The sequence below is a fragment of the Euleptes europaea genome, chromosome 6 (genome assembly GCF_029931775.1).
Source record: "Euleptes europaea isolate rEulEur1 chromosome 6, rEulEur1.hap1, whole genome shotgun sequence".
In the NCBI taxonomy this organism is placed as follows: domain Eukaryota; kingdom Metazoa; phylum Chordata; class Lepidosauria; order Squamata; family Sphaerodactylidae; genus Euleptes; species Euleptes europaea.
In genome coordinates this window covers 100,810,750-100,835,719 of record NC_079317.1, presented here as the reverse complement: position 1 = coordinate 100,835,719, position 24,970 = coordinate 100,810,750, and the positions used below count along the sequence as shown (strand labels likewise).

Genomic DNA, 24,970 nt, shown 5'->3' with positions numbered 1-24,970 from the left:
GGTAGAAATAAGGAGCTTTGACAGCAGCAGCTCTTCAAAGCAGCCAGCTGGGCTGGGCACACTTAAGAACTAACCTGAGCCTCAAGATCACAATGGGTGCCTAGCAACCAAGTAGATCCACCCCCTCAGCATTCAGCTCCACCCACAGTAGCCAGATGTTCCTTCACAACAGACCCCTCAGGAAGCCAAATAAGCAGCATTCATACGAGGCATGATGGGCCAGATCCAGACTAAACCTGCAATTTCCACCCATTCCCCCTTCCCACTGCAGACCTCCCATGACAATCCTCAGGGTCCTCTGTCCCCCAGGAGCAGCATTTGACAGACATCAGTGGTCTGCAATGAGAGGGGGAGGCAGGAAAGTTCTGTTCTGCTGACAGAAAATTTAACCTGGATCCAACCTGTGATTCCCAGAGATTTTCCCCACAAGGTCTTAGTAAGTGGGGTTGAATGTGCGTTTCTACAGGCATCTTCCCCAGACATTGGTACAGAATAATTTTACTATCCACTAACCATCAAGTCCTTTAATCTTGTCTAGGCATAGAGAACTATTCGTAACTAAAGGTGAGATCCTAGGCGCCAGCTGCATTCACGGAACCCTCCCTCTTGACCAGTACTGTGCTCCTCAAAATGCATGACCTGAGAATCATTGGAGCTTCAGGAATAGTTACGTGGGGACCACCACCACCCCTTAGTCACGGTCTTCTAAATAAATGTGAAGTAACCACCATAGCTGTATTTGCACTCACCTCCACTGAGGAAGTCTGTCTTAGTCCATGCCTATTATTTTGGGTGCGGTGGAACACAGGCAGGATGGTGCTGCAGCACTCGTCTTGTTAGTGGCTTCCTAGAGGCACCTGGTTGGCCACTGTGTGAACAGACTGCTGGACTTGATGAGCCTTGGTCTGATCCAGCAGGGCCTTTCTTATGTTCTTATGAGAACTGACGCCAGGGCCACAATGCATCTTTTGGTCTTTAACATGTCGTTAGACTTTTCCATTTTCATCTTGGCTTATGATCTTCCATCACATATAAATATTCATTAGAAGGGAGGAGGGGAGAATAGGGTATGATACAGCAAAGGTAAGTGACCACATTTGAAAGATCATGAATATACATGAAAATAAATACACTACAGAGATATGAAACACAAACAAAGGGAGAAGGCAGAGGCAAATAAATGTAACAAAATAGTTAGGTAAAGGTCCCCTGGTCATTCCTGTCCCATGGGGTGACGTCACATCCCGACATTTTCTAGGCAGACTTTGTTTATGGGGTGGTCTGCCAGTGCCTTCCCCAGTCATCTTCCCTTTACCCCCAGCAAGCTGGGTACTCATTTTACCAACCTCAGAAGGATGGAAGGCTGAGTCAAACTTGAGCCGGCTACCTGAAACCGACTTCCGTCGGGATCGAACTCAGGTCGTGAGCAGAGCTTGGACTACAGTACTGCAGCTTACCACTCTGCACCATGGGGAGTTAAGTCAGTTAATTTAGAAGGCATTTACTTCCAAGACTACTTCTACCCTCTTGGGACCATCAGTTTAAAGACATTAACCACTTCAGGAGAAAGCAAAAGCATCTCTAGACTACGCAGATTAATCTCAAAAGGTTAAAGGGTAAGTCACTGAATATTAGTTCCTAACTTCGTTTGGAGAATATTATCCACAACTACTGAGCAGTGACCCCAGTCTAAACCCACTGAAACCAACTCTGCATAGGATGGCACTGCCAGTCTAGCACATCTCTTTCATGTGATGCAGTCTCTTATTGGAAGAGTTGGAGTTTATCACAAGGGGATTTATCAGTATTGACAAAACTGCTTTCACACCTAAGGGTCTAAACAAAACAGACATGGTAAGAATTAGATGGCAACTTCCCAAAATAAATACCTGGCCTCAGCCAGAACTCAGACTGCGCCAAACATTGGCCCATCCCTGCTGTAGTTTTCCATTACTGTTCTTGCCTCTGACACTCTAGGCGGCGCTCAAGGCACTGAGTTTCCTTCTTCAAGATGTTTGAAGTAGTTGTATCTCATTTTATGACACCTGCAATTTCCACTCCATGTAGGTTTCTGTGGCAACCACATTAAAAGCTCCCTAGAGGCCCTTGTTCAGTATCGTCTATATTGATTGAAACCTTTAAGTGTGGCATCTTTCTTAGATCATCTGAGATAAACCCAGGTACATAGCAAAACATGTCAAACCACGGAGTTATAGCTCCTCCCTCTGTTGCCATTGTAGAACCTGATTTTTCCAAAATCAATCCTAATCCAAGGACTAAGATATGCATCTTCAAAGAGGGGTGTCGTCCCCCCCGGGTGGTGGTGTAGTGGCATCTTGTCCATGTTGAACCATTCTTTGGGTAACTTTGCAATGAAGCATTACACTTCCAGAGATCACTAGGTAATAATAACTTTCATGTCCTTTAAGAATTCAGTCATCCAGTAAGCTTCAGAAACTATGCAATTCAGCAGTTTCTTCCAAAGAACTGGATCTACATGATGTGAAAGGCTAGGCCAATGAAGTCACAGCAAAGACAAGCCTCCTGCCCAAATCCTCCTCCAAGCACAAAACCAACAACTCCTTAAACCCACAACAGGGTTACCTTTGCCTTTAAAAATAACCAAAGCCACTATTCTTGGACATGCTACTTCTATGCCACATTTCAGACACATACAGTCTGAAATGCCACTTGCAAAATACAAAGATGAGATAGAAGTTTAAGCTTTTTAAAAGACATTTTAATTTGTGTACACAAAGAGGTTGTGAACTAGCATTACATAAAAGCCATGGTTGTACAAGGGCTATCAGCCAGCCAAAACTCAGAACCTGTGTTGTAGAAACATCTCCCTTATCTATCCATTCTTTGCCATTTTTGGGCTACAACCCCATCTTATTTAGTGGAGAGATTCTATAAAACAGCGAACCCCCCCCAATTTGTTTAAAATGTTACAAAAGGAAAAAAGAAACCATACAATGCAGTATAAAAGATTGACAATATCATCAAGTTTATTACACAATTTCCAACCTATCCGAAAAAGACAAACAAATCAAATCACAAAGAACAGGGTGGGTGAGTCGAGGGGAACCAATGCTATGTTTCAGTCGTTGGTTTCTTTCTTTTCTCCTTTTTACTTCCATTATTTCAAAACAAACTAAAAATGTCCTATTATGTAAAAAAAAAAAAACTCTTCCAATCAAATTTTGTTTATATTTGATACTTACAAGTTTAAGCTGTTACCCCATTTTAGTTTACATAACTTTGTTTGCCTTTAAAAAAACAAAACACATTTAGAGCTGAGCACCTCTCTGACCAACAGTACAAAAGGAGGTGCAGCATCACACAGGGTGACATCCTTTGCCAGACATCATTCATCATCTTTAGGCCACACAACTGTTTCAGTGGGACCAGACAGGACCCTCCTACAAAGGGGAGCTTCACCATGCAGTTGGTCAGTCACATTAAGTGTTCATGAATGCAACAGACACTTGGCCTTATTACAGAGATCCAGGTGCTGGAGACTACACATTCCAAGATGAAGTGTGTTATCTTGATTTTAAGGAACTTGGGAGCACTCAGACTGGGTTGGAGCACCAAAACCTGCACTCCAAAGGGTTGCATCTCAAAGATAACAGATTAATCTAGAGTTCTACAGCCACTCTTGTCACATAATGTTCCTAAGCAGATTTTGATGCTACTGGCCTGAAGGGGTTGCCACCTTAAAGACTGGAAACTTCCAGAAGCCTTACTTATGTTTACACAACACAATTATACATGGCATGAACAGGCAGAAGCTCTCCACTGCTTCCAAGCATTTCCCCTAGAACAGTATGCCCCAGATCAGCGAAGCTGGTGCCATCTGAAGCAAACTCATGAGCAAATCGCTCTCAAGTGAGCTCTGTTCAAAATTAGGCTGGGGGCAAGGGAACTCCTAGACCTTAAATCAACACGTACATCACATGGAACTTAAAAATACTCAGGGTGTACTGCATTCTGTAACTTCACGTTAGCCTCAGCCTGACTTGCTCCCCATTCCATGCCACTGCATCAGTCAGTTCTCTGCCTACAACACTTCCTCTACAACAAGGAAGGTAGCACTCTAGGAGGGCTGCCCTGGAAGCAAAGGTTTATGCAAGAAGTTACAACTGAAGCAGGTATGTGCATGAAACGAAGCAAGGAAGCTGTAAGCAGTATGCATCACCTGTGGAAAAAGTACCTGGAGTACCCAGAGCCAGAACAGTTTCTTAAGGGAAACTCCCTATTGGGCAGGATGACCAACGATGGCCTCTCTAGAAAGACAGGCAGAATGGAGATGGTAGCTTTCAGAAACTTAAACTGGACTTGGGAGTAAGGTAGAGAGAAGAGAAACAAACAATGGGTGACTGGAAGCAATAGCCAGCCTGCGCTCCCATTTAAAAAAAAAACCTGTATTCTAAGCTGTGTACAATGGTGCTAGAGAAGCAAGACTGAAGCTGCTTTGGAAAAAGGATGAGACTTGAGGAGACTGGAAGCTTGAGAAGACAATGCAGTGTGGACTGTGGACACAAGCTCCAGTGAGACTACAGTCAGACATCTTGTGCTGTGCTGAAGCAACAGTTCTTCCTACAGGAGACAAGCTGGATGGGTTCCTCCCCAGGTGCTCCTAGAAAGCCATGGAAAGGAAAGAGGTGGGTAGTCCTCTGTGGAAAGCACCATTCTCTTTGGGTCCAAGAATCCATGGATTGAAGTGGCCCCTAGTCACAGTGGCTCAGACAACCCCTCCTAAACTCCAAGTCATTCAGTGTTTCTCCATGAAGCAGCAGCACACAACTCACACTGGCAGAACTCAGGTCCCTATGCCACAGTGTGCCAGATGGAGTTCTGCAGGCAAAGTCTCTTTCCAAGGGGTCCAGAAGGGTCAATGGGAAGTGGGAAGGAGAGGGCGGAGAAGCATCCATCCTTTCGTCTTGATTAAGGACAGGAGATACGAGTCCATAAAACACTGAATTCCTCCCATGCTCCTGCAAAAGACAGAACAAAGTGAGCCACATTATTTATAGTTTTAAAAGCATTTCAATGCAAAGGATTATTAAAAAATTGCACATTAATTCCTGACAGTGAGGAAGTCACCATTTCCCTGCAGAAAATGGAACTAAGCCTAGAGGCTTGCCCTAGGTTAAGGTGATGGCTGAGCCACACTAGGACTTGAGCCCAGCCTCAATACTCTGCCCAGCAAATCACAGCAATTCTCAAGTCAAATTCTCTCAAATGCAGCACAGCTACATTTTATTCATTTTTGAAGTTTCTATTCTACTTGCGAATAAGTCAACTTACAACAAATAAAAAGAAGGGGATATTCTTCAGTCAGAAAAGATCTACCAATAGGCTGGATGCTGTCTTAAAAGGATTTTGAGCTTTACTAACTTTGCATGGTTACTCCAGGATGCTACTTACAGGTCCACTCAGGGAATCAAAAGGGCTACAAATCAGCTGCATCTGTGGTTTATATACGGAACTAGAAAATAGCATAATTGGAACCTCCCAAGAGTTTGGACTTGGAAAGTCACAGCTAGGCACTATAGCTGAATTCCACTGTGTCAAACACACACACTCCACAGGTGATTTCACCTGCATTTGATGGTGACAAAGCTGTTGACTTAGAGACACGAGTTCCACCTCGGAAAGACTAAAACAGCTTCTGCACAAAGGTCTTTTTAAAGATGTGCTGACAGAGCTTGATCTGGTGGTGTCAGCAAACAAATAGATCCGGGTTTCCAGAAACAATAACAGGGCAAGGTTAAGTGAACTGAAGCGATTTCTTCTGGTACTGATAACATGGGATATATTCACATGGCAGTTTCTAGCTCCAGAAAGATACATATGATAATCTACAGATGGGCTGGATAATGACTGTAGGGCAGTGAACTGAGCATAACATAAACATAAAACATTAAAAGGCTGTTAGGTGAAACATTCTACTACTAAAATCACCTCAGAGTGCAAGCACTGCCAAACTAAAACAAACAAGGCCTTATTAAAAAAAAATCACAAGATGATCCATAAGTACATATTGACAGCCTTATTTTGCTGCTACAAATACAACAGGATCCAGTGATACTTTAGAGACTGTGTGTACAGTGCCATCAAGACACAGCTGACAAGGCAACCAAGTAGGGCTTCAAGGCAAGAGAGTAACAGAGGTGGTTTGCCATTCCCTTTAGAGACTAAAAACTCACAAAAAGCTTAAGCCACAATAAGTTAATCTCCAAAGTGCCACTGGCCTCGTGTTTTATTTGGTTAGATGAGCCAGTGAAGAGTTAAATTCTACGACTGCAACTAAGTTCAGCACACTGAGCAGACCTGCATGTTTTTGTTTTTCTGTTTCTGCAAAACATAGTCTGGTTTGACAGGAGCAGAGAGGAAGACCGGCCTCCCAGTGACCAAACACATACCCTGGAAAGATTTCCCATCTCTCAGTGATGCCGATCTCTTTCTCTGTCCCTGTCTCTGTGTCTCTCATGCTCCCGGCTCCTTTCCTGAAAATAGTCCTCATGCCGATCTTCATTATGGATTGCATCTCGGTGCCTCCTGCTGCTCTCACGGGATCGACTGGGTGACCTGTCCCGAGACCTATGTCTTTTTCTGGAAGATAAACCAGACATCTAGGCTTCTGAAAAAATACAACTGAAGTGTACATACACGTCTTTCTTTGAACAAGCACCTATTTCTACGCAGCTGTATGTAATTCTAGGAAGGAAACCAGAGTGTTCCTTGATGCTGGAAAATTATCAGCTAGATTACTTCAAGAATCCTACCAAGTAAAGCTTTACCTGGAGGAACTGCCACTGCTGCTGCCGCCCATACTGTAGGACTTGGCTCTGATGCCATGGAGACAATCTTTGAGTGAAGAGACAAGGACTCTGCAGCGCTCATCATTCGCTACACGGGACTGCTTGATCACAACGATGGCAGTAAGCAGAGTCTCAATGGCATCACTAAAATCCCCTGTGACATGAAAGAGCAAAGGCAGAGAGATCAGGCTAAAACAAAGGGTTAAGAACAGAAGAAGGTGGCAGCAGGCAGCTGCGGTTTACCTGCACTGGCACCGGACACAGCTTTGGAAATGGCACTGCTGGAAATTGCTCGGTTCCGGTTCATGATTTCTTCAAATTCAGCTTCACTGACAGGGGGTGGCAATGGGCCTAATTCTCGGCTGAAGAACACACATATATGTTCATTACTCAGAGGCAGAGAACAAATAACTTTGAGCAGCACTATAACAAAGTTTCTTGCTTACATGCGTAGCAATTAAGGGACTTAGAAAAACAAATCCACTACATAGCTAACCAAGTTCTCCTCCTGCCCAAAATAGGTGTCAAACAGTTTACTTAAGGGCCATGACCCAAGCTGACAAAGCTTCCCTACTATGCTTTAACTAGAAGGGCCACCAGTGCTACACAGGGCATTTGTACGACAATCAACAAGTGGTCATTCTTTTAATTCCCAGCCAGCAAATCACAACTCTTGGTACACAATCAAGTAGACAAAGGCCCCTTTGTGAATTAGGATTGAATCCTCGCTAACCAAGAGATATGGATAAGATTCACACTGCCCCCTTTCAAGTAGTTCTTCTCAAATCCCCAAGTATAGACTTACACTCACCTGCTGTGGTTATATGGGGCTGAGGCCTTACTGTAGGCATCTGGCGGAGGGCCCATTGCTGCATTTGGTGGGGGGAAGAAGGCTGGGTTGAGGTGCAGAGCAGGTGGCACTGCCCCTGGGGGTGGCACCGTTAAGTGAGGGGGGAGTCGAGGAGGGGGGGGCATTAGGTGCTGGTAGTGGATGCCTGGTGGGGGAGGTGGGACTCCAAAACTTGAGGAAAGTGGTGGAGGTGGAGGGATTGGAGGAGGTGGTAGCCCCATGAGTGGGAGAGCAGAAGGAGGGCGGTTGAAGAAAGGCAAAACAGAAGGAGGCTTTTCAATCCGTGGTGGTGGCACCGTGTTCTCCGTTGGAGTGGCTCGACCATCTATTGAGTCTGTAGAATCCCTTGAGTGAGCCCTCGGAGGCACACCTGTCAGACATCACAGAAGAGGAAAAGCACTGAACACTGAAGAGGTCGGGAGGCATGGAAGAGCCCAGCCAGTTTCCTGACACAACACCCCGCCACCCACACACTTTCCAAACTCAAATATAACAACATCAACTTTTGCCCAAAGAAGGGAACTCCCATCTCTCTCATAGTGTGCACAAAGGATGGATTTTGCTGGCATGTGCACAGAGGTCTTGGCCCTGACTTGGGTAAACGTCAAGAAAGATCTAGTTATTTTCCTGACATCACTGGAAATTAGAGCTGCATGCTCTCTGGTAGAGGTATTTACAATAATCCTGTGAGGTAGGTCAACATGATCTCCATTTTGCAGATAGGGGCTGAGGTATTTAGTGAATTCTTGGTTGAGGCAAAGTTTATTCACAGCATAATATGAACAACTATGTGACTACACACTAAACAAGAATGTAATATTCTTTTTTATGTAAAAAGCTTAACCAGAAAGAACTTATATCCTTAAATTGGTACTCACAAAACCAATTGCAGAACCAATAGCTTTTAAGACAAAATCATTTAAAAATGCCTTTCATATGCTACTTTAGACCATGCCCCATTCTTGGGAGGCTCAATGAGAGTCACCCAAAAGGTTCAAACCAGAAAGATCAAATCCTGTCACAGACAAGGGTGCTGAACTCAGTTTAAGGAACAGTCAAGGAATCGCAAGAGGAAGAAGATGAACCAGAAATGTTGCCTGACTGACAGACAGTAGAAAGATGAATGAAATAATTATAAGTTTTAGGGACATACTGAACAACTCACTCCTAGATACAATGGCAACTAAAATAGAAGATTTTCAATAAGTGAACCAGCATACACCCTTAAAAAAGGATTTAAAGATAATTGGTCACACTGTGGTGGAAAACAAGAAAAATGTTTCTAGTTCTATTATAATACTAAATGGCATGCCTGCAAAAATATGTAGTTATATACAATAACTTTCTGCACTGCCTTTTAGGGAATGACTGACTAGGAGAGGATTGGTCTAGGTTGAAAGCCCAAAAGACAGACATGAATCAAACATTCATATGAGCTTTGAGCTCAATCCTACAAACGTTAGTCAAACCTCATGACATTGAAACCTATGGAACAAGTTGAACTAATTTGTACCACAACGAATGTGAACTGAACTGGGTTCTTTTCTAGACCCATTTAAAATACAGTTTGTCTATGAACTAATATTATAGGGTGAGTCTAAAAGGTGGTAAGCTCGTAAACAGTTTTCCAACTGATACAATTCTTTTAAACAATAATGAAAAATGTCTCATGTTTGTTAGCTATTGAACAGAAATGAAACCCTGCAGTGAAAGCACTTTTTAATTTACAGTATACTCAGCCATTCTCACCAATGGATATCCAATGGAGCTTATGTTGTTCTCTCCTGCATTTTATCCTTCTGATAACCCTTAGAAAGGCTAGGCTGAGAGCATGTGACTGGCCCAAGGTCTGCCATGGAAGCTTCCATAGCAGTGGAGATTTGAACTCGTGTCTCCTAGATCCTAGTCCAACACTCTAACCACTACACCACACTGGTTCTCAATTATGCAGAATGGCTTCCTCTTGTGACATTAATGGGATACTGATTGCTATTCTTTTTCTATTATAAGACTTCTAGTGAATGGAAACCTGAACACTGTTATCCTAAATTAAGTTACAAACTACATCATCCCAGAAGCGTGCTTAACTATCTATTACAACCATTAGCTAGAAGAAGAGTTGGTTTTTATATGCCGACTTTCTCTACCACTTAAGGAACAATCAAACCGGCTTACAATCACCTTCCCTTCCCCTCCCCACAACAGACACCCTGTGAGGTAGGTGGGGCTGAGAGAGCTTTAAGAGAATTGTGATTAGCCCAAGGAAACCAATCCGGTTCACCAGATTAGAGTCCACCGCTCCAAACCACCGCTCTTAATCACTATACCACGCTGGCTCCTAAAGAAACGTACTGCTTAAACCAAGTACACAGCCAATTTTTTTGTTCTTCCAAGAGCATCCTTAGCAGATAGAAAGTGAAGTATAAAAATCTAAAACGATTGTATTTATAACCTTGCATTATATGAAGATACACGACTATATCTGAAAACAAATAAGTTTGCATTATATATGTAACTGCATATATGTATGCAGCTTCCAGCAGTCACCTCATTACTAACTATTTTTACAGCCTCCTAGAGGTAATCTACTACGAAGTAATCTGCTGAAACTAAAAATACCCCACCTACACTCCTGCACTCATCTCAGGGGATCATAAGAGGTCCATAAAAAAATGGGTGCCTTAATAATTTTAAACTTTAGTTGCTTATCCAAATAGCAAACAAATTTGTTTCCTACATAGCGTAAGATCCCCTGAATGAAGAATGTTGAACCTATTGAAGCAACTGTCCCACAATACTAGCATTTGGTCAGAAGAGTTTTAAGAAATACTACTTTTCAAATAATGATGTTAAGAATCAAACTGCAGCAGACAATGCATGGATAGTTCGGGAACCAATATGTACACTCTCTTAACCAATGCAACATCGGAAATATAGGGGGAAATATGTACAACTTTCAAAAGTTCTTGGCAACAGAATTGCAAGAGTCTGCATTACAAGGACACTTTATACTATCTGCTGTTGCTCCGTGGGCCAGCCGCTTGGTGCTGATGAAAACATCCTTGCTTGAAAACATTTGCATTATTGTCCCCACAGAAATAATAAAACCATGCTGACCAAAGTACTGTACTTAGAGTCAACTTTATTCAACACAAACCAAGATGGCAATCATATGGAAGGGCATTACAGGAAGTATTTACAAGTATTTACAATATCTGAATAAAAGCCATTTTTAAAATCCAGGTTCTTAAAAAAAAGTTGTGTCATCTTAATGGGTCTAGATGGGAATTTTAATATACAGTAAGCTTAGAATCTAAAATGAGAGGTTTGATACAACGCTTTATTGAGAGCCTTATTCTAAAGACAGTATGCCAAACAAAATAGAAGTCACAGATTCCTGAAAAGAATGCAAAGACAACAGAACTCGGGAGCATATTTTGTAATCTTGCCCACCATGTGGCATAACTCTAGACAAAAACTAAACTGCAAATATAGCTGGGACATGTATTTTTAAAAGCATACATGATCGTACAACCCAATGACACACAACAACATGGCAGAAGAAATCTATTATACCACCATCACTTAAGGACTAGTGACAGCAATTCAGGATAGTTTTAAAATGTAAATTGTTTACATTCATGTTGCAAAATAAATACGTTTTTGAATTATATTAATATTTCACTTAGCGGTCACTGACATGTAACCACTTTAGCGTGTCCCTGTAATAAACAGGAGATAATAAACGGAGCTACATATTATTACATGTGCGTTATCATACTGGTTTTTGTTTTATTGTAAGCCACATTGAGGGTAGGGAGAGGCAGAGTAAAAAGATGATTACTAAAACAACAAATTTGTATTTCTCAGGCCCTTTGGGCGAGGAATCACAAAGTGGTGGAAGTCATTTACGAAGGCCTTGTCAAAAATGGTGACGTGCCATGGTTACTGTCAGACGTTGCCATTCACCACCGCGACCTCCTAGTGAAGACAAGATAAGCCCTTTAAGCAGTTTTTCACAGGGAAAAGCTTTCGTCAGGGCAAACAGCAGCTATGCTTCATCTCAGGATTCAGCAACACTGACTGATGATATCCCTACCACAGATAACATGAGTGTTATGTTAGTCCAGTTCAGGAAGCAATTTGCAGGTACTACTTTACAAGAACTTGCAGATAGTAAAAGCACACTGGCGCTACAGCTATTGAGGCCATGAAGCCAGAGATTTTAAAGTTAGCTGCAATTGTCACAAGAACACAGTGGTGGTGTGAGTTAGCAACACAGCATAAACTTCTCAAGACAATGGATGCAATACTTCTATTACTGAATGACCACAGGCTCTACAATGGTGTTGGTTAATCAAAGTTTTGTTGTACATATGAGAAAGATGTTGCCTTCAACAGCATAATACTCCATGGGTCATCAACACAACAAACTAAACAGGAGCATATAATGCCGTGAAAAAAAGAGCCAAGGTGAGACCCCTGATGGAGTACTGCACCCAGTACTGGGCACTTCACCTCTTCAGAGACATACAAATATTGGAGAAAGCCTATAGAGAAGCTATTAATAGATATGGAGGGTCTTAGCTATAATAGCTTAGACCCATTCATTTTGGAGAAGAAGCAAGAAACTATGCGAGATCTTCACATTACACGAGAACAAAAAGAGGATCATAAACACTAGTCAGGCTCTACTCAGACACAGCAGCAATATAATGGGAAAAATAGACACTCCTGAGAGTTCACGGGTACAGAACTAAAGCTTAAATTGTTTGTCTGGCAATATCGGGAGTCTCAGAAATTCTCCTCTTCCTACTTCCCCCTCCATTTTTCCCCCTCCTCAAACCCTTGGATAACTTACGTTTTCGAGCCTGTGCTTCAAACTGTGCAAGGTTCTGCCGGGTGGCCAACTTCACCTCCACCTTATCTCCATTGAGTATTTTTCCTGGCAGCAGCTCCAGAAGTTTGTGTACAGAATTTTCAGAGGCAACCACAACTTCTGCATACCTGTACAGATAGCCAAAGGATAATCAACTGAAGACTGTAAAGGAACATCTGGTAATGAATTCCATCTAAAAAAGTATCTCAGGAAAGAAATGGTGACACAGGCCTTCCAACTTTGTCTTCTCTTCAAACTCACTAAAGAGAGTCACATGTGTTTGAAACTACTGTGGATTTGGACAACATATACCTCCTTCTGGGATCACGTGTAAAACTTTGTAGATGATGGCATCTGGACTGAACAGGCTTAAGACTGGAAAACTAAAGTGATCTCTTAGGCAATCTTATAAGCATAGCCTTGTGCACACCCTATCAGCAAGGATACTGATTACTGTACTCTTTCTACTTCCACAATAATCAACTCAAAACTGGCCTCTTTCATGAAGAGGCCTCACAGTACTCACCCTTTGGACTGGCCATTGGCTCTATTCTCAGCAAACTTGAGCTCCACAACATCGTAAACACCCACCGATCGGATTATTCGGGTCAACTGCTGGTCAGTTGTCCACTGCATATGAACAGGCATAACAGTACAGTGTTGTAACCTGAAGCCATTGGAACAATTTCCCACCCCCTGCACATCAGTAATACAATTAAGAGATCATCAAGGCTCTCCTTTCTGAAACCCCTTCATGTTCACCATCACAATCTAGTGGAGAATATGTGATCCAACCTACATCCCCCATTAGCTGGAGGAGGCAAAGAACACAGCAGATTTTTAATCTATGAGATGCCACTTCTAAACAGATTTACATTAAACAAAGATCTCTTTCTAAATGAATGCTAGATAAAGGAACAGAAAAAAGCAGTTATTTCCTCAAGACAACTACCTGACTTCCGTCAGTACAGTCTACAGACCATGGGTTGGATCCCTATGTTCTGAGAAGTGGCTCTTCCCCGATTTCCCTTTCCTACAGGAGTCCCATATGACCCTGGGAAAAGCATCACTGATTAATCCTTGTAGATAAAAACCCGTACAGCACAAAGGGCTACAGTGGGGAGGGAGGGAAATGGCAAAATCACCTCTCCACCAGCATAGCTCCCATTGGCATGAGTGCCTTTACTGGTAAAAGTGGGAGAGGGATTTTGACCAATTACCCCTTTTTCATGCTCTGCAACTTTTTGTCCATGACAATTCCCAAACCACAGTCATGCCTCTGAGGGTCATGGGGGCTGCTTTGGAAAGGGAAAGATCTGCTGGTTAAGTTCACAGGATCCCAATACAAGGGTCGAACTGTTGGCTTCAGCAACACATTTTTAACCATGAGCAAATATGTAAAATCACCTGTATACTCTCTGTAGTATCACGGTTTATGTTTCTGTGCCAGTCTAGATCTTTCTTCAAGATACTACCTGTTTTTTTCTACACAGACTTAGAGTGGCTTACAATAAATAATGCAAAAAAGTGTTTCTGCTGTAAATTGTTCTCAAAATTGTTCTCAAACAGTTAGAGCACATTTATGTGATAAGAACTTTCTGGACATCATAAATTTGTGGTGTCCTTTACTTCATGCCTTGAACAAGGAATGCACTTACCCAGGAAAAGCTTCCCACATAAACAGCAGCTCTCTTATTACGTAGTCCACTGTAGGTATACAGGATAGCAGGCGATTTGCTGTTCGGCTTGGGAGATTGTTCTTGGCGGCTTTCAGGTGGTGGCTCGGAGCTGCTAGTGCAACTTTCAGAAGGTTGGGAACTGGCAGCTAGCACATCATCATACAGATCCATCTGGTCAGCATTACTAAATTCAGAGTCCTAGGAGTCAGGAAAAAACCACTGAGCAGATGTAGGGCCAGTGCTTCAAAAGCTGGATTTTATGGGTTTCCCACAGATTCAATTGGAGTATATGTAATCAAACCTTCCTTTCTACAATTTGAAGAAACAAAACAAATCTGGATCGTCAGAAAAAAGGTTATGGTTTGGAGCTAGAGATGGGAAAGCCTGGGGAAAAAACAGAAAAATTGGGGGAAAAACAGGTTTTTTTCCCGTTTTTCCCAGGCCTTCCCATCTCTATTTGGAGCCAACACTTGGTTTCTGCCAGCAGAAGGGCACACACACTGCTGGGGTGGGGTGGTTTCCAATCCCCCCTTTCCAGTCCAGATTCCACATTATGCTGAGTATAGCTTTGGGGAGGCGGGAGGTCCTCCAACTCTTACAACAGCATTTGCAAGGCAAGGATGATAAGCTGTAGTGGGGAAGACATGAAGATTCCATTCTGCAAGCATAGCTCCACTCTGGATTCAACCCAAGATCTTAGTCGTGAGTGAAATGAAGAGCACAATCCTGAAAGGGGGGTTAGATCTGTGGTGGCTGGGAGTGGCAGAGCCACCCCACCTCCTCAGAGGCTTCGCAGCCGCCGCAGAGAAAGAAAAAGCACTTTTCACAACTAAAACTGGGAAAAGAGGGGGAAATGCCCCATTGAAAATAGCGAGGCTGCGCCACCAAAAAATGTGGCTCAGCCCCATTGTTGCTCAAGGGGGCATTCCTGGGGTGAAAGGGCTGTGGAAGCTGCCTAAAGGCAGCTCTATCCCTGGGAACATCCCCCCTCCCCCCCATGCCAGCATGGGCATTCCCTTCTAGGAAAGCCCTACTGGTGTGACTGCGCTGACGGCGGGGGCTGGCAGCACCCGGACGCCAGTGTGTCTGCCCCCACACCAGCGTAGGTGCCACCTTATTCTGTGATAAGGTGGCACCTATGCTGGCGCAGGGGCACACCAGCTCCAGTTGAATTTCACCCCCTGCTTTAGGAATGGGTTCAAAGAGTGAAGAACTAAATACTGTAGAACATCCGCAAGCAGCACAGAATTCTCCCTTGGTGTAAGTGGAGAATTACTGTTTCACTGGTGTTGCGGTACAAGATTTTTGATTCTCCAGTCTTCTGATGAGGAAGGGGTGTTGTGCCACCCTTCTGCCCCCATAATATTAAGTATGCCTTCCTGCCACCTGTCTCACTTCATATGTATGGTTCTAGTCACTCCTCAACGTGAGAAGCAAGAGAGAGAGACCTAGACCTCCTTAATTTTGGGCCTGTAATTTCTCAATACTCAGGCTTTTCTCCTCCAGCCTGCAGGTTCGTTCTGGGCAGGGAAGAGCCACACAGGGACGAGCCTCACACCTTCGCTTAAGTAACATAAACAAATTTATTGGTTTCTGAGAGAGCAGAAAAGAAAATAAGCTCTCACTCCGTTACAGGCAAGTTAAAAAGGAAAATAACAAACTCAAAGCAACTAGAAATCTACTCTACTTACAACGCAGGGCTGGTCTTATTTCTTATTACTATCAGTCACTGTAGAACAAACAAAATCCCGAAAGGTACATCATCTTTCTCTGTTGTTCCCTCCCCAACCCCTTATGGAATAGCCTGCTTGAGGAGGTCAAAGAAAGCTCCCACTCTCCTGGCTCTCTGCAAACTATGTAAAATGGAATTATTCAAGAGGGCTTTTCTACACAAGTAATGGAGTTGCACTGTATGAAACAGTTTACAAAGTTACTTGGATAAATTATCTATACTACTGTGTACAGCTGTGTAAGTAGGAGCCTACTGTGTAATATTACATTGTTTTTGCTATGTAATAAATAAATAAACACAAAAACAAACTGCTGCACCCTATGCTACCACAGCATTACAGTAATCTTAATTATTGCCACTTTAGAAGTAGGAAAAAAATGTTGGCGGTAGAAAGCAAATTCTGTAGTAAACCAATGAACGCTTATTTGAACGCTTATTTGGACAGAAATAATCGCATCCAGTTACAATAGGCAGAACTACAAATGTATCTGAATGTGAAGTTAAACTTCATAAAACCACAAACAATGGTTTAATGTATTATCATTAAAAAAATAGCATATTAATTGCTGCCAAAATTATCAATATAACATTGGGTTGTATCAAGACCAACAATTATATTGGCACAAGAAACTCTAAATGAATCAAGGCAGAAAATGAAAATTATTTATTTATTTTGCAATTTCTAGCCCCCCAGCCGAAGCCAGGCTCAGGGTGGGTCACATCATTTAAACTTCATCACTAACACTAAAACTTAAAACATTAAAATCCCAATTAAAATCAAACAAAATCCCAAGATGGTGCTCAACTTCTAATCATATTGGCCAAGACAAACAGGCAGGCACCCCTTCAGGTCAATCCAGCATATCACATAGGAAGGGGGGAGGTCAGCAGTTGTAATATGCGTGGCTGCCCTCAAGTATAGGCCTGGGAAAAAAGCTCTGTCTTACAAACTTACAATAAACTTATAAGCCTTATAAACTTACAATATTTGTTTATAAACATTTGATGTTGATTAATGATTATGAAATGCAGTCTCAAGACTGAATGGAATAAGGTACAAGATCACACTATTTTACCAAAGCAATGGGATATGGCCTTAAAGTTTATACCTGCTCCCTCCATGGATCTTAAATTGTTACTTATTCAGCAAAAAATTATGTTTAGGATGTACAGGTTGAGTATCCCCTATCCAGACATCCAAAATTCGGACCTTTGGAGCTGACATGCAGGCAGATCCCCACTGCCATACCTCTTCAAAATCTGGAGAAGCTAGGCGGCAGGGATCGTATTTTAGCTTTCCCGCCAGTCGAACTCCACATGGAGTTAAACTGCAACGGGGAGGGATGCTAAACTGAGTGCACCCAGCCTTCAGTTTGGTGTCCCACTGTAGCCGAAGTTCGACTGAGGCAGGGAGGGAAGCTAAACTAAAGTCTGGGTCTGCTGTGAGGAAGCCTAGACGTCAGTTTAGCTTCTCTCCCTGCTGCAGTCGAACTCCGGCTGTGGCAGGGATGCGAAACTGAAGTCTAGGCTTGCTCGCAGCGTGCCCAGACTTCAGTTTAGCTTCCCTCCCCACCACAGTCGAACTTCAGATCCAAAATCCAGAGAGATCCAAAATACGGACCGCTTCTGGTCCGAAGCAGTCCGGATGAGGGATACTCAACCTGTACTGGACACCACAGCAACTCTTCAGGAAAGGATAGAGTAAAATGTCTAACTGCTGATGTTATAACTCACAGGACGCGTCCCTTAAACGTACCGTATGCTTTAGTTGTGTCCATTCATTCAGTTTTTCTGGGAAGAAGCTATTACTCATATCAATTTTGTTTTAGAATGGTCACTGATTTTTTAGGATACTTACGTTCTTTTAACCTATCTGCCTGTCCCTTGGAAGCTATCCAATAGTTAACCAAAATGGACCCTCCATGCCCTTACTACAGCTAAAAAACTAGTATTACAGCACTGGAAAGATAAAAGTTCACCTCCAATAAATCAACAGACTGAGGACCTTAGAACTCTATCAGTATTTGAAAACATAGCATATAGAAGGCAATTGCATGTGGACTCATTTTTAGATATTTGGAAATCATTTATAGAACTCATTTGTATATTCACCACCACTGTTGTTACATTTTTATCTCTATGTAATCTTTTTTTCTTTTTTAACTTTATTGGTTGCTGATTTAAAGTTTTTTCCCCTTGCTTTTTTTTGTTTTTATTAAGAAAATCATTTTTTTGTAATGTATTACAAGGCAATAAACAAGCCAACCCATAACAATATATGACTATCATATTAGTCCCCAGAAACAAAATACAATCACACATGCAGCAAGAAGAAAACACAGCTCTCCTAATTTTGCTTATTCCATTACAACCCCCACGCACAAACTATAAGATAACCACCACTTCACTTTTGTATAGCACTTCAAGCACTTCAGACACACATTACCTTTCTGTAATCCTTAAAACAGCCTTGTAAGGTGGGCTTGTTTTATCATTCCCATATAGTAGTGGGGAGTTGAAAAGAGACTTCCTTGAAACCAACTAATGAGTTCACAGCAGCAGCAAGATTTCAACTGGGGACTGCCAAAATCAGTTTAGTCCATTAAGCTAGTATGCTACACCAGCTTCCTAAATTAAGATGGCTGTTGTAGTATCCTGCAGGCTCTTCCAGGAGCAGAACTGATTACAGTTGCTGCTGGTGAAATCTTGAAGGATCACATTAAATGTGTTGGAAGTGCAGGGAGGAGGGCGAAAGAGGGGAAAAAATGTTACTTGACTAACTTATTAAAACCTTTGATTTTATTTCCATCTGTCCCGACACATTCTGAACCATACAAAATGTCTGGCACTTGCATCTCCAGCCAAGTGTTATTTCATACAAGCAGTACAGCATCAGTAAGTATATAGGCACACAGGTATCAAACACCAATATAGTCTTGATTGTTACCCGAGAGATTTTCCACCCACCCACTAGTAGTTCCCAGGCAGACAGAGGCTATTCACTGAACTATCTTCAGACTCATGGGACATTCTTTCGCTATCACATGTGGTGATAAACCCTCCCTATTCTTCATGATTTTTTTCAAGGTAATAATGGATTCTTAATCTACTTGTTTCTGCCAATACTAAACTGATGATCCATGTAGTTTTTCTCTGCCTATTTTACAGCCATATTCTGATTAAAATTTCTTTCATGGAATTATAAACAAATATGAACAATTTCACTCAAGCCACTTGGCCGGCCTGCTGTCACCTGTTTGAGAAACCAAATGACTTTCCCTTTGAGAAGCACAGAAACAAGTTTGGGGCTAACTTTTATTACTCTGTTCTGTGATGCTTTCAGTGAACCAAGAATTGTAAAGAGAACACTTCCAGAAAATGTTTAAACACTTGAAATAGTAGAGCCTAATTCCTTGGGAATGGAAACACAACAATTTTATTTTGGCTGTCCGATTCACTTTTAACAGGTAAGTATCAGAAAAAAATTGACCTTCAAGTTTATGGAAGGATTTTTTTATTGTGGAGGGGCCCTGCCTCAGTGGTAGAACATCTGCTTGGGAAGCAGAAGGTCCCAGGTTTAATCCCCGGCATCTCCAGTTAAATGGACTAGGCAGGCAGGTGATGTGAAAGACCCCTGCCTGAGACCCTGGAGAGCCGCTGCCAGTCTGAGTGGACAATACTGACTGTGATGGGCCGAGGGTCTGGTTCAGTATAAGGCAGCTTCGTGTGTGTTTATGTCATCCCCGCCAACTGCTGCTAAGGCTCCAGAATAGGTCAATTGGCATGGCCAGCTGCAGCAAGGAGTAACAGGCCCAAGTTGGCCCCCATCACAAGAACAGAGCTCATACAAGGGAGCTGGATTTTGATTAATTACTCCTCCTTGCTGTAGAAGCCTCCTCCCGCATGCCACATTGTTCTGAAGGGTCCTCCAACCCTCAGCAATGGCTTAGCAAGGAGCACAGAGAAGGAAAGCAGCCAAAGTCTTCAGCAGCACCTGTCACATCATGAGAACACCACTCCACAGGTACAACACCAACTGAGCTGCTAGCCAGCTTACATGCACCAGGCAGTGACATACGACACATCCAAACACAAGACAGGGTTCTGTATACAAAAAATGTGTGTGTGTATATACGTGACATCCACTGCCCAGAATTCTTGCAACATGGCAAAAAACCCTTGCTGTTGTGTTGTAAACCTTGCTATTGCACTACACCAACACTAGGATTTGCTGTATATCTGCCATCATCCCTGTGGAAGTACAATGTTCTAGTCAGTCAGTGACATGGCAGTCAAGGAACAGGAGAAATGGGTGGCATGTAATTATGACAAATAAATAACAAGACAATAACAAAATACACACATCAAGATGCAAAGGGTAAGTCACCACTGACTCCTTACAGGAAAGAGAAATAATACAAAATATGAAGAAAACACTGGGGTGAAAGGGAAAATGGGGAAGAATAAAGAGCACAAAGCATCCAAGCTGGATAGTCATGGGTCAGCCTACTGAAAAGTCTGCCAGGGATCAGCCTGCTGAGGCTTCCTCAGTAGAAGATCTGGAAACTGCTGCCAGTGACGGGGAGGAACCACAGCAGGCAGAGCAGGCGCAGACAGCTGATGGTGCCCCATGACTACAACCACCCAGGGCAGAAGACTCACCTGGGCCCAGCAGCAGCCTCCCCACCGCTGCAGCAGCGACACCAAAGGTGCAGAACCCTTCTCCTCCAGCGTAGGAGAAGTGCTAGATTGCAAACTCTTTGAAGAGACCTGCCAGCTGACTGCAAGGAAGATGATGAGCACCCTCCAGTAAGGACTGCTGAGTCAGAAACAGCTGGGTCCTCTTAGGCTTATTTAAGCAAGCATTAGCAGCAAGGCTGATGTGGGAACAACTTGTGTTTTCACTCAGTGAGTTACCTGCCCTCTGTGTGTATCTTGGACTGGACTTTGACTATTCTTTGGCACTCCATTTACCTGCTTCTGACCCTTGGCTAACCTATGAACTTGGACTGGGACCTCGCTCTTGGATTACATTTTGGCTATTTGTACCTGGACTCTCTTGATACCTCAGCTTTGAACTCAGACTGCTACTGACTATGGTCCTCTGCCTCGGGACCTGACAGCTGGGCACTCAACTGGTTTAGCTTCATGACGTGTATTTCCAGGCTCTCTGCAGGCAGTCTACATTCAACTCTGCAGCTACAGTTAGGCCAGAAGAATAGGCACCCTCCCGTATACACTCCTTAAGCAAGGAGTTCTCATGAAGGATAAAGACACACAATCCACTACATACAGGAGGTGTTAACAGTCAATATGGGGTGTGAGTCCAGGTCCTGGACCAGGGTACTGACACATGGCGGCTGTGGGTTAACTATACAGGTACCTGTGTTACCTCATGGGGCAAACAGCAGTTTGCTGTTTCCCTGATGCAAGTTACACCCCAAACACATGTTGGGAAAATAAAACAAAAATCCACTAGCACCTTAAAGACTAACTTTTATTTCAATATGAACTTTCATCAGTCACAACTCACTTCTTGGGTTTTATTTTGTTAAAGCGGATTAACATGGCTACCCCTTTGCAATCATGTTGGGGAATCCCCAAGTAGCTGCTGTTAACAAAAGCAAGACATCCATTCACTGATCTCACACCTTTACATCTATTCAAGCCTTAAGGTAGGGTTCAACTAACACCTGAGGCAGAAATTAACCAATAGGGCACTGGTGTGATTACTCAGGATAAAGCAGCCAGGATGAAACTGGCTAGCAAAAGTAGGGTAGCCTACTGATATAAGCTTGCAAACCACGCTATTTATCTATGAATTACAGCCAAACACTGACTACTTTGACAGACACTTTCAAATGTCAGACAGAAGTCTTTCCACAGCCTGTTACATGGGGAAAATTTAATCATAAATGCCAAGAACTGAACATAGGACTTATGGAAAACATAAACTCTACCATTTAATACAATGCAGCAAAAGATTACAAACAGTATTATGGATTTTTGCTGCTATAGGTGTGGGATTACTGAGCAATTCTATAAAACATAAATTTGGTTCCAATCTCATTCCCTACTGAATTGTTCTTAACTACTGCCTCCACAATATTGAAAATGGCATCTGTACAAGCTTTGAAGAATTCAACCGTAAATAGGTTTGGTGCTAACAGAAAAGGCAACATATACCTCCAAAAGGGTGTTGCTAATACAACATGCTCTGATCTGGATAGCCTAGGCTACCCTGATCTCGTCAGACCTCAGAAGCTAAGCAGGATCTACCATGGCAAGTATCTGGATGGGAGACCTCCAAAGAATACCAGGGTGGTGACGTGGAGGCAGGCAACGGCAAATGACCTCTGAACACCTCTTGCCTTGAAAACCCCACCAGGGGTCGCCATAAGTCAGATGTGACTTGACGACAAAAGAAATACAACACGCTTTTCTAAATCAACACATTAGACATTGCTTGTCTTTTTTCAATCGCACTTCCCTTATTTCAATCAACCAAAAACATGTACATGAGAAATATTAGGTATGGACAGGAATTAAAACTAAGAGGGGACAATTACTACAAGATTTGAATTCGCATCTTTAAACTACTGCCCTAGGGTACCAGAGATGAATGCTGCAGGGTAGATAAGGCTGCTGTACATTATACCTACAGCACTTAACCAGTCACATTCTGGGAGAAGACATATCAAGTGATATCAGCAATATAACCCCACCATTGAAATTGTTTGATCAGTGCTTCACTTCTATAGTTACTAATAGAACCGTCTGGGTGTAAAAACATGATGAATGACACACCACAGTCTCTACCTTTAATGTTCTTTTAGCTTTGTTACTGTAGTATTGCTTATGAACACACAGCATCCACGAACTTGTATCTGCTACAGCAACAAACATCATGGCGTGATCACTGGATCACGCGACACTCTGTTTACAGTCAGCATCCTCAGATAAACACCAGGCCACCAATTTCAGGGATGCTTCTCTTCCATTAACAAAAGCACAATAAAAATCTATATAACAATCATCCAGTACGCTTCATTATCCATTTTTTAAAATCCCAAGATAACAAGTGTCAAAATTTCTTCAACACACATTCTTACTTCAATTTGCCCAGAATTTAAATGAAGGTCAAGTGTATCATTTGGTTTTTCCCTCAAGATTTAAATTATTCACACCAATCAACAAATATGAATAGCTTATTAAAGATGCTAACTGCTACACTGATTTAACACCTTTTACTTGATATAACACCTCTTTCGGGAGACATAAACCCACTTTGTGTGAGGGAATGTCACTTCATCCTGGAATAACTGAGCACCAAACTTCACTACCCAACTCAAAAATACTGAATCTACACAGTTCTTGTGTCCTCAAAACGCTTTGTATACATTATCTTACTATAATCCCTACAAGAAAAACAAAGTTAACAGTTGGAGAAATTGCGGAGAAAATGGAATGGCTTGCCTAAGGCCCCCTAGTGAATTCATGGCACAGATGAAGTTTGGCACACAATCCCAGCCTGTTCTCAGATAGAATAACAGAATCATAGAGTTGGAAGGGACCACCAGGGTCATCTAGTCCAACCCCCTGCACAATGCAGGAAATTCCAAATTACCTCCCCCCCACACACACACCCCAGTGACCCCTACTCCAGGCCCAGAAGATGGCCAAGATGCCCTCCCTCTCATGATCTGCCTAAGGTCATAAAATCAGCATTGCTGACAGATGGCCATCCAGTCTCTGCTTAAAAACCTCCAGGGAAGGAGCGCTCACCACCTCCCCAGGTGCGACAGTAGAGCCACTCAACAATTCTAGAGGTTTCAGGATGGAGGGAGGGGCCGTGGCTCCGTGGTAGAGCCTCTGCTTGGCACGCAGAAGGTCCCAGGTTCAATCCCCGGCATCTCCAGTTAAAGGCACCAGGCAAGTAGGTGATGCGAAAGACTTCTGCCTGAGACCCTGGAGAGGGGCTGTGGCTCAGTGGTAGAGCATCTGCTTGGCATGCAGAAGGGCCCAGGTTCAATCCCCGCCATCTCCAGTTAAAGGGACCAGGCAGGTAGGTGATGTGAAAGACCCCCGCCTGAGACCCTGGGGAGCCCCTGCCGGTCTGAGTAGACAATATTGACTTTGATGGACCGAGGGTCTGGTTCAGTCTAAGGCAGCTTCCTGTGTTCGTGTGACCAAGTATCTTGTTCTGGAAAAGGTTTTTATTCCTACCTGCCCTAAAAGTAACCTTCCCCCCCCCTTCAGCCGGGGGGGAGGGGCGCCACCCCCCTTTCCTCTCACCTGATTGAACTCTTCGTCGGCGTAGATGTCTATGAGGTCCACTCCCTCCGACATATTTTCAGGAGCGGCGCTGAGAGGACCGGGGAGAAAGAGTCGCGCTAGGGGTAAAGAGAGAAGCCGGTTAGCGGAGCGACTGAAAAACCGCCCCCCCCCCGGGGCTCAGGCCCATCCCCACGCCGCCTGCCTGCCCGCAAGCCAACTCGTGTCAGGTTTTCCTGTGAAAACGCGTTAGGGGGGGGGCACGACCGAAAGGCAGCCCCGCCCCCCCCCTCGCTCGACACGAATCTGAAGACCGAGCCTCCCCCGGCCGCCATACTTGCGTTATCTCGCGGCCGCCGTCGCCTCCTTCCCGCGCTGGGAGGGAAGGAAGGGCGCCCGCCCCCTCCTCCCGCCCACACTCCCACCCTCCGTCCCTCCCTCAGGCCATAAACCGCCAGCGCTACTCCAGGCCCGCCGTACCGCGCAAGGCCCAGAGCCCCAAACAGGCCCAAAACGCGCGCGAACCTCTCTCTCTCTCTCCGCCACAGCGAGCGCCTCCACCCTTCGCCCCGCCCCTTCCTTCCCCGCGAGACACGCCCCTTCCGGCCTCCAGCCGCCGGCCCGCTCGCGCGCGCGCACACAACAGAACCTATCAGGAGACGGGGCGCATGCGCACGGAGGAGGAGGAGGGGGGAGGAGGGGGGAGGAGGAGGAGGAGGAGGGACG

General features: G+C 43.7%; 1 protein-coding gene across 1 annotated transcript; it reads right to left on the bottom strand.

The window, feature by feature from the left end:
• Nucleotides 1-4,299: 4,299 nt before the first annotated feature.
• Nucleotides 4,300-24,376, bottom strand: CPSF7 (cleavage and polyadenylation specific factor 7). The gene is made up of 9 exons (XM_056851185.1): nt 24,266-24,376; nt 14,218-14,436; nt 13,086-13,189; nt 12,542-12,687; nt 7,642-8,050; nt 7,074-7,192; nt 6,810-6,984; nt 6,432-6,621; nt 4,300-5,000 (listed from the first exon to the last, which is right to left on the bottom strand). Exons 1-8 carry the CDS (start codon nt 24,317-24,319, stop codon nt 6,453-6,455), a joined length of 1,395 nt encoding a protein of 464 aa, XP_056707163.1. The 5' UTR covers nt 24,320-24,376; the 3' UTR covers nt 4,300-5,000; nt 6,432-6,452.
• Between the last annotated feature and the right edge of the window lie 594 nt (nt 24,377-24,970).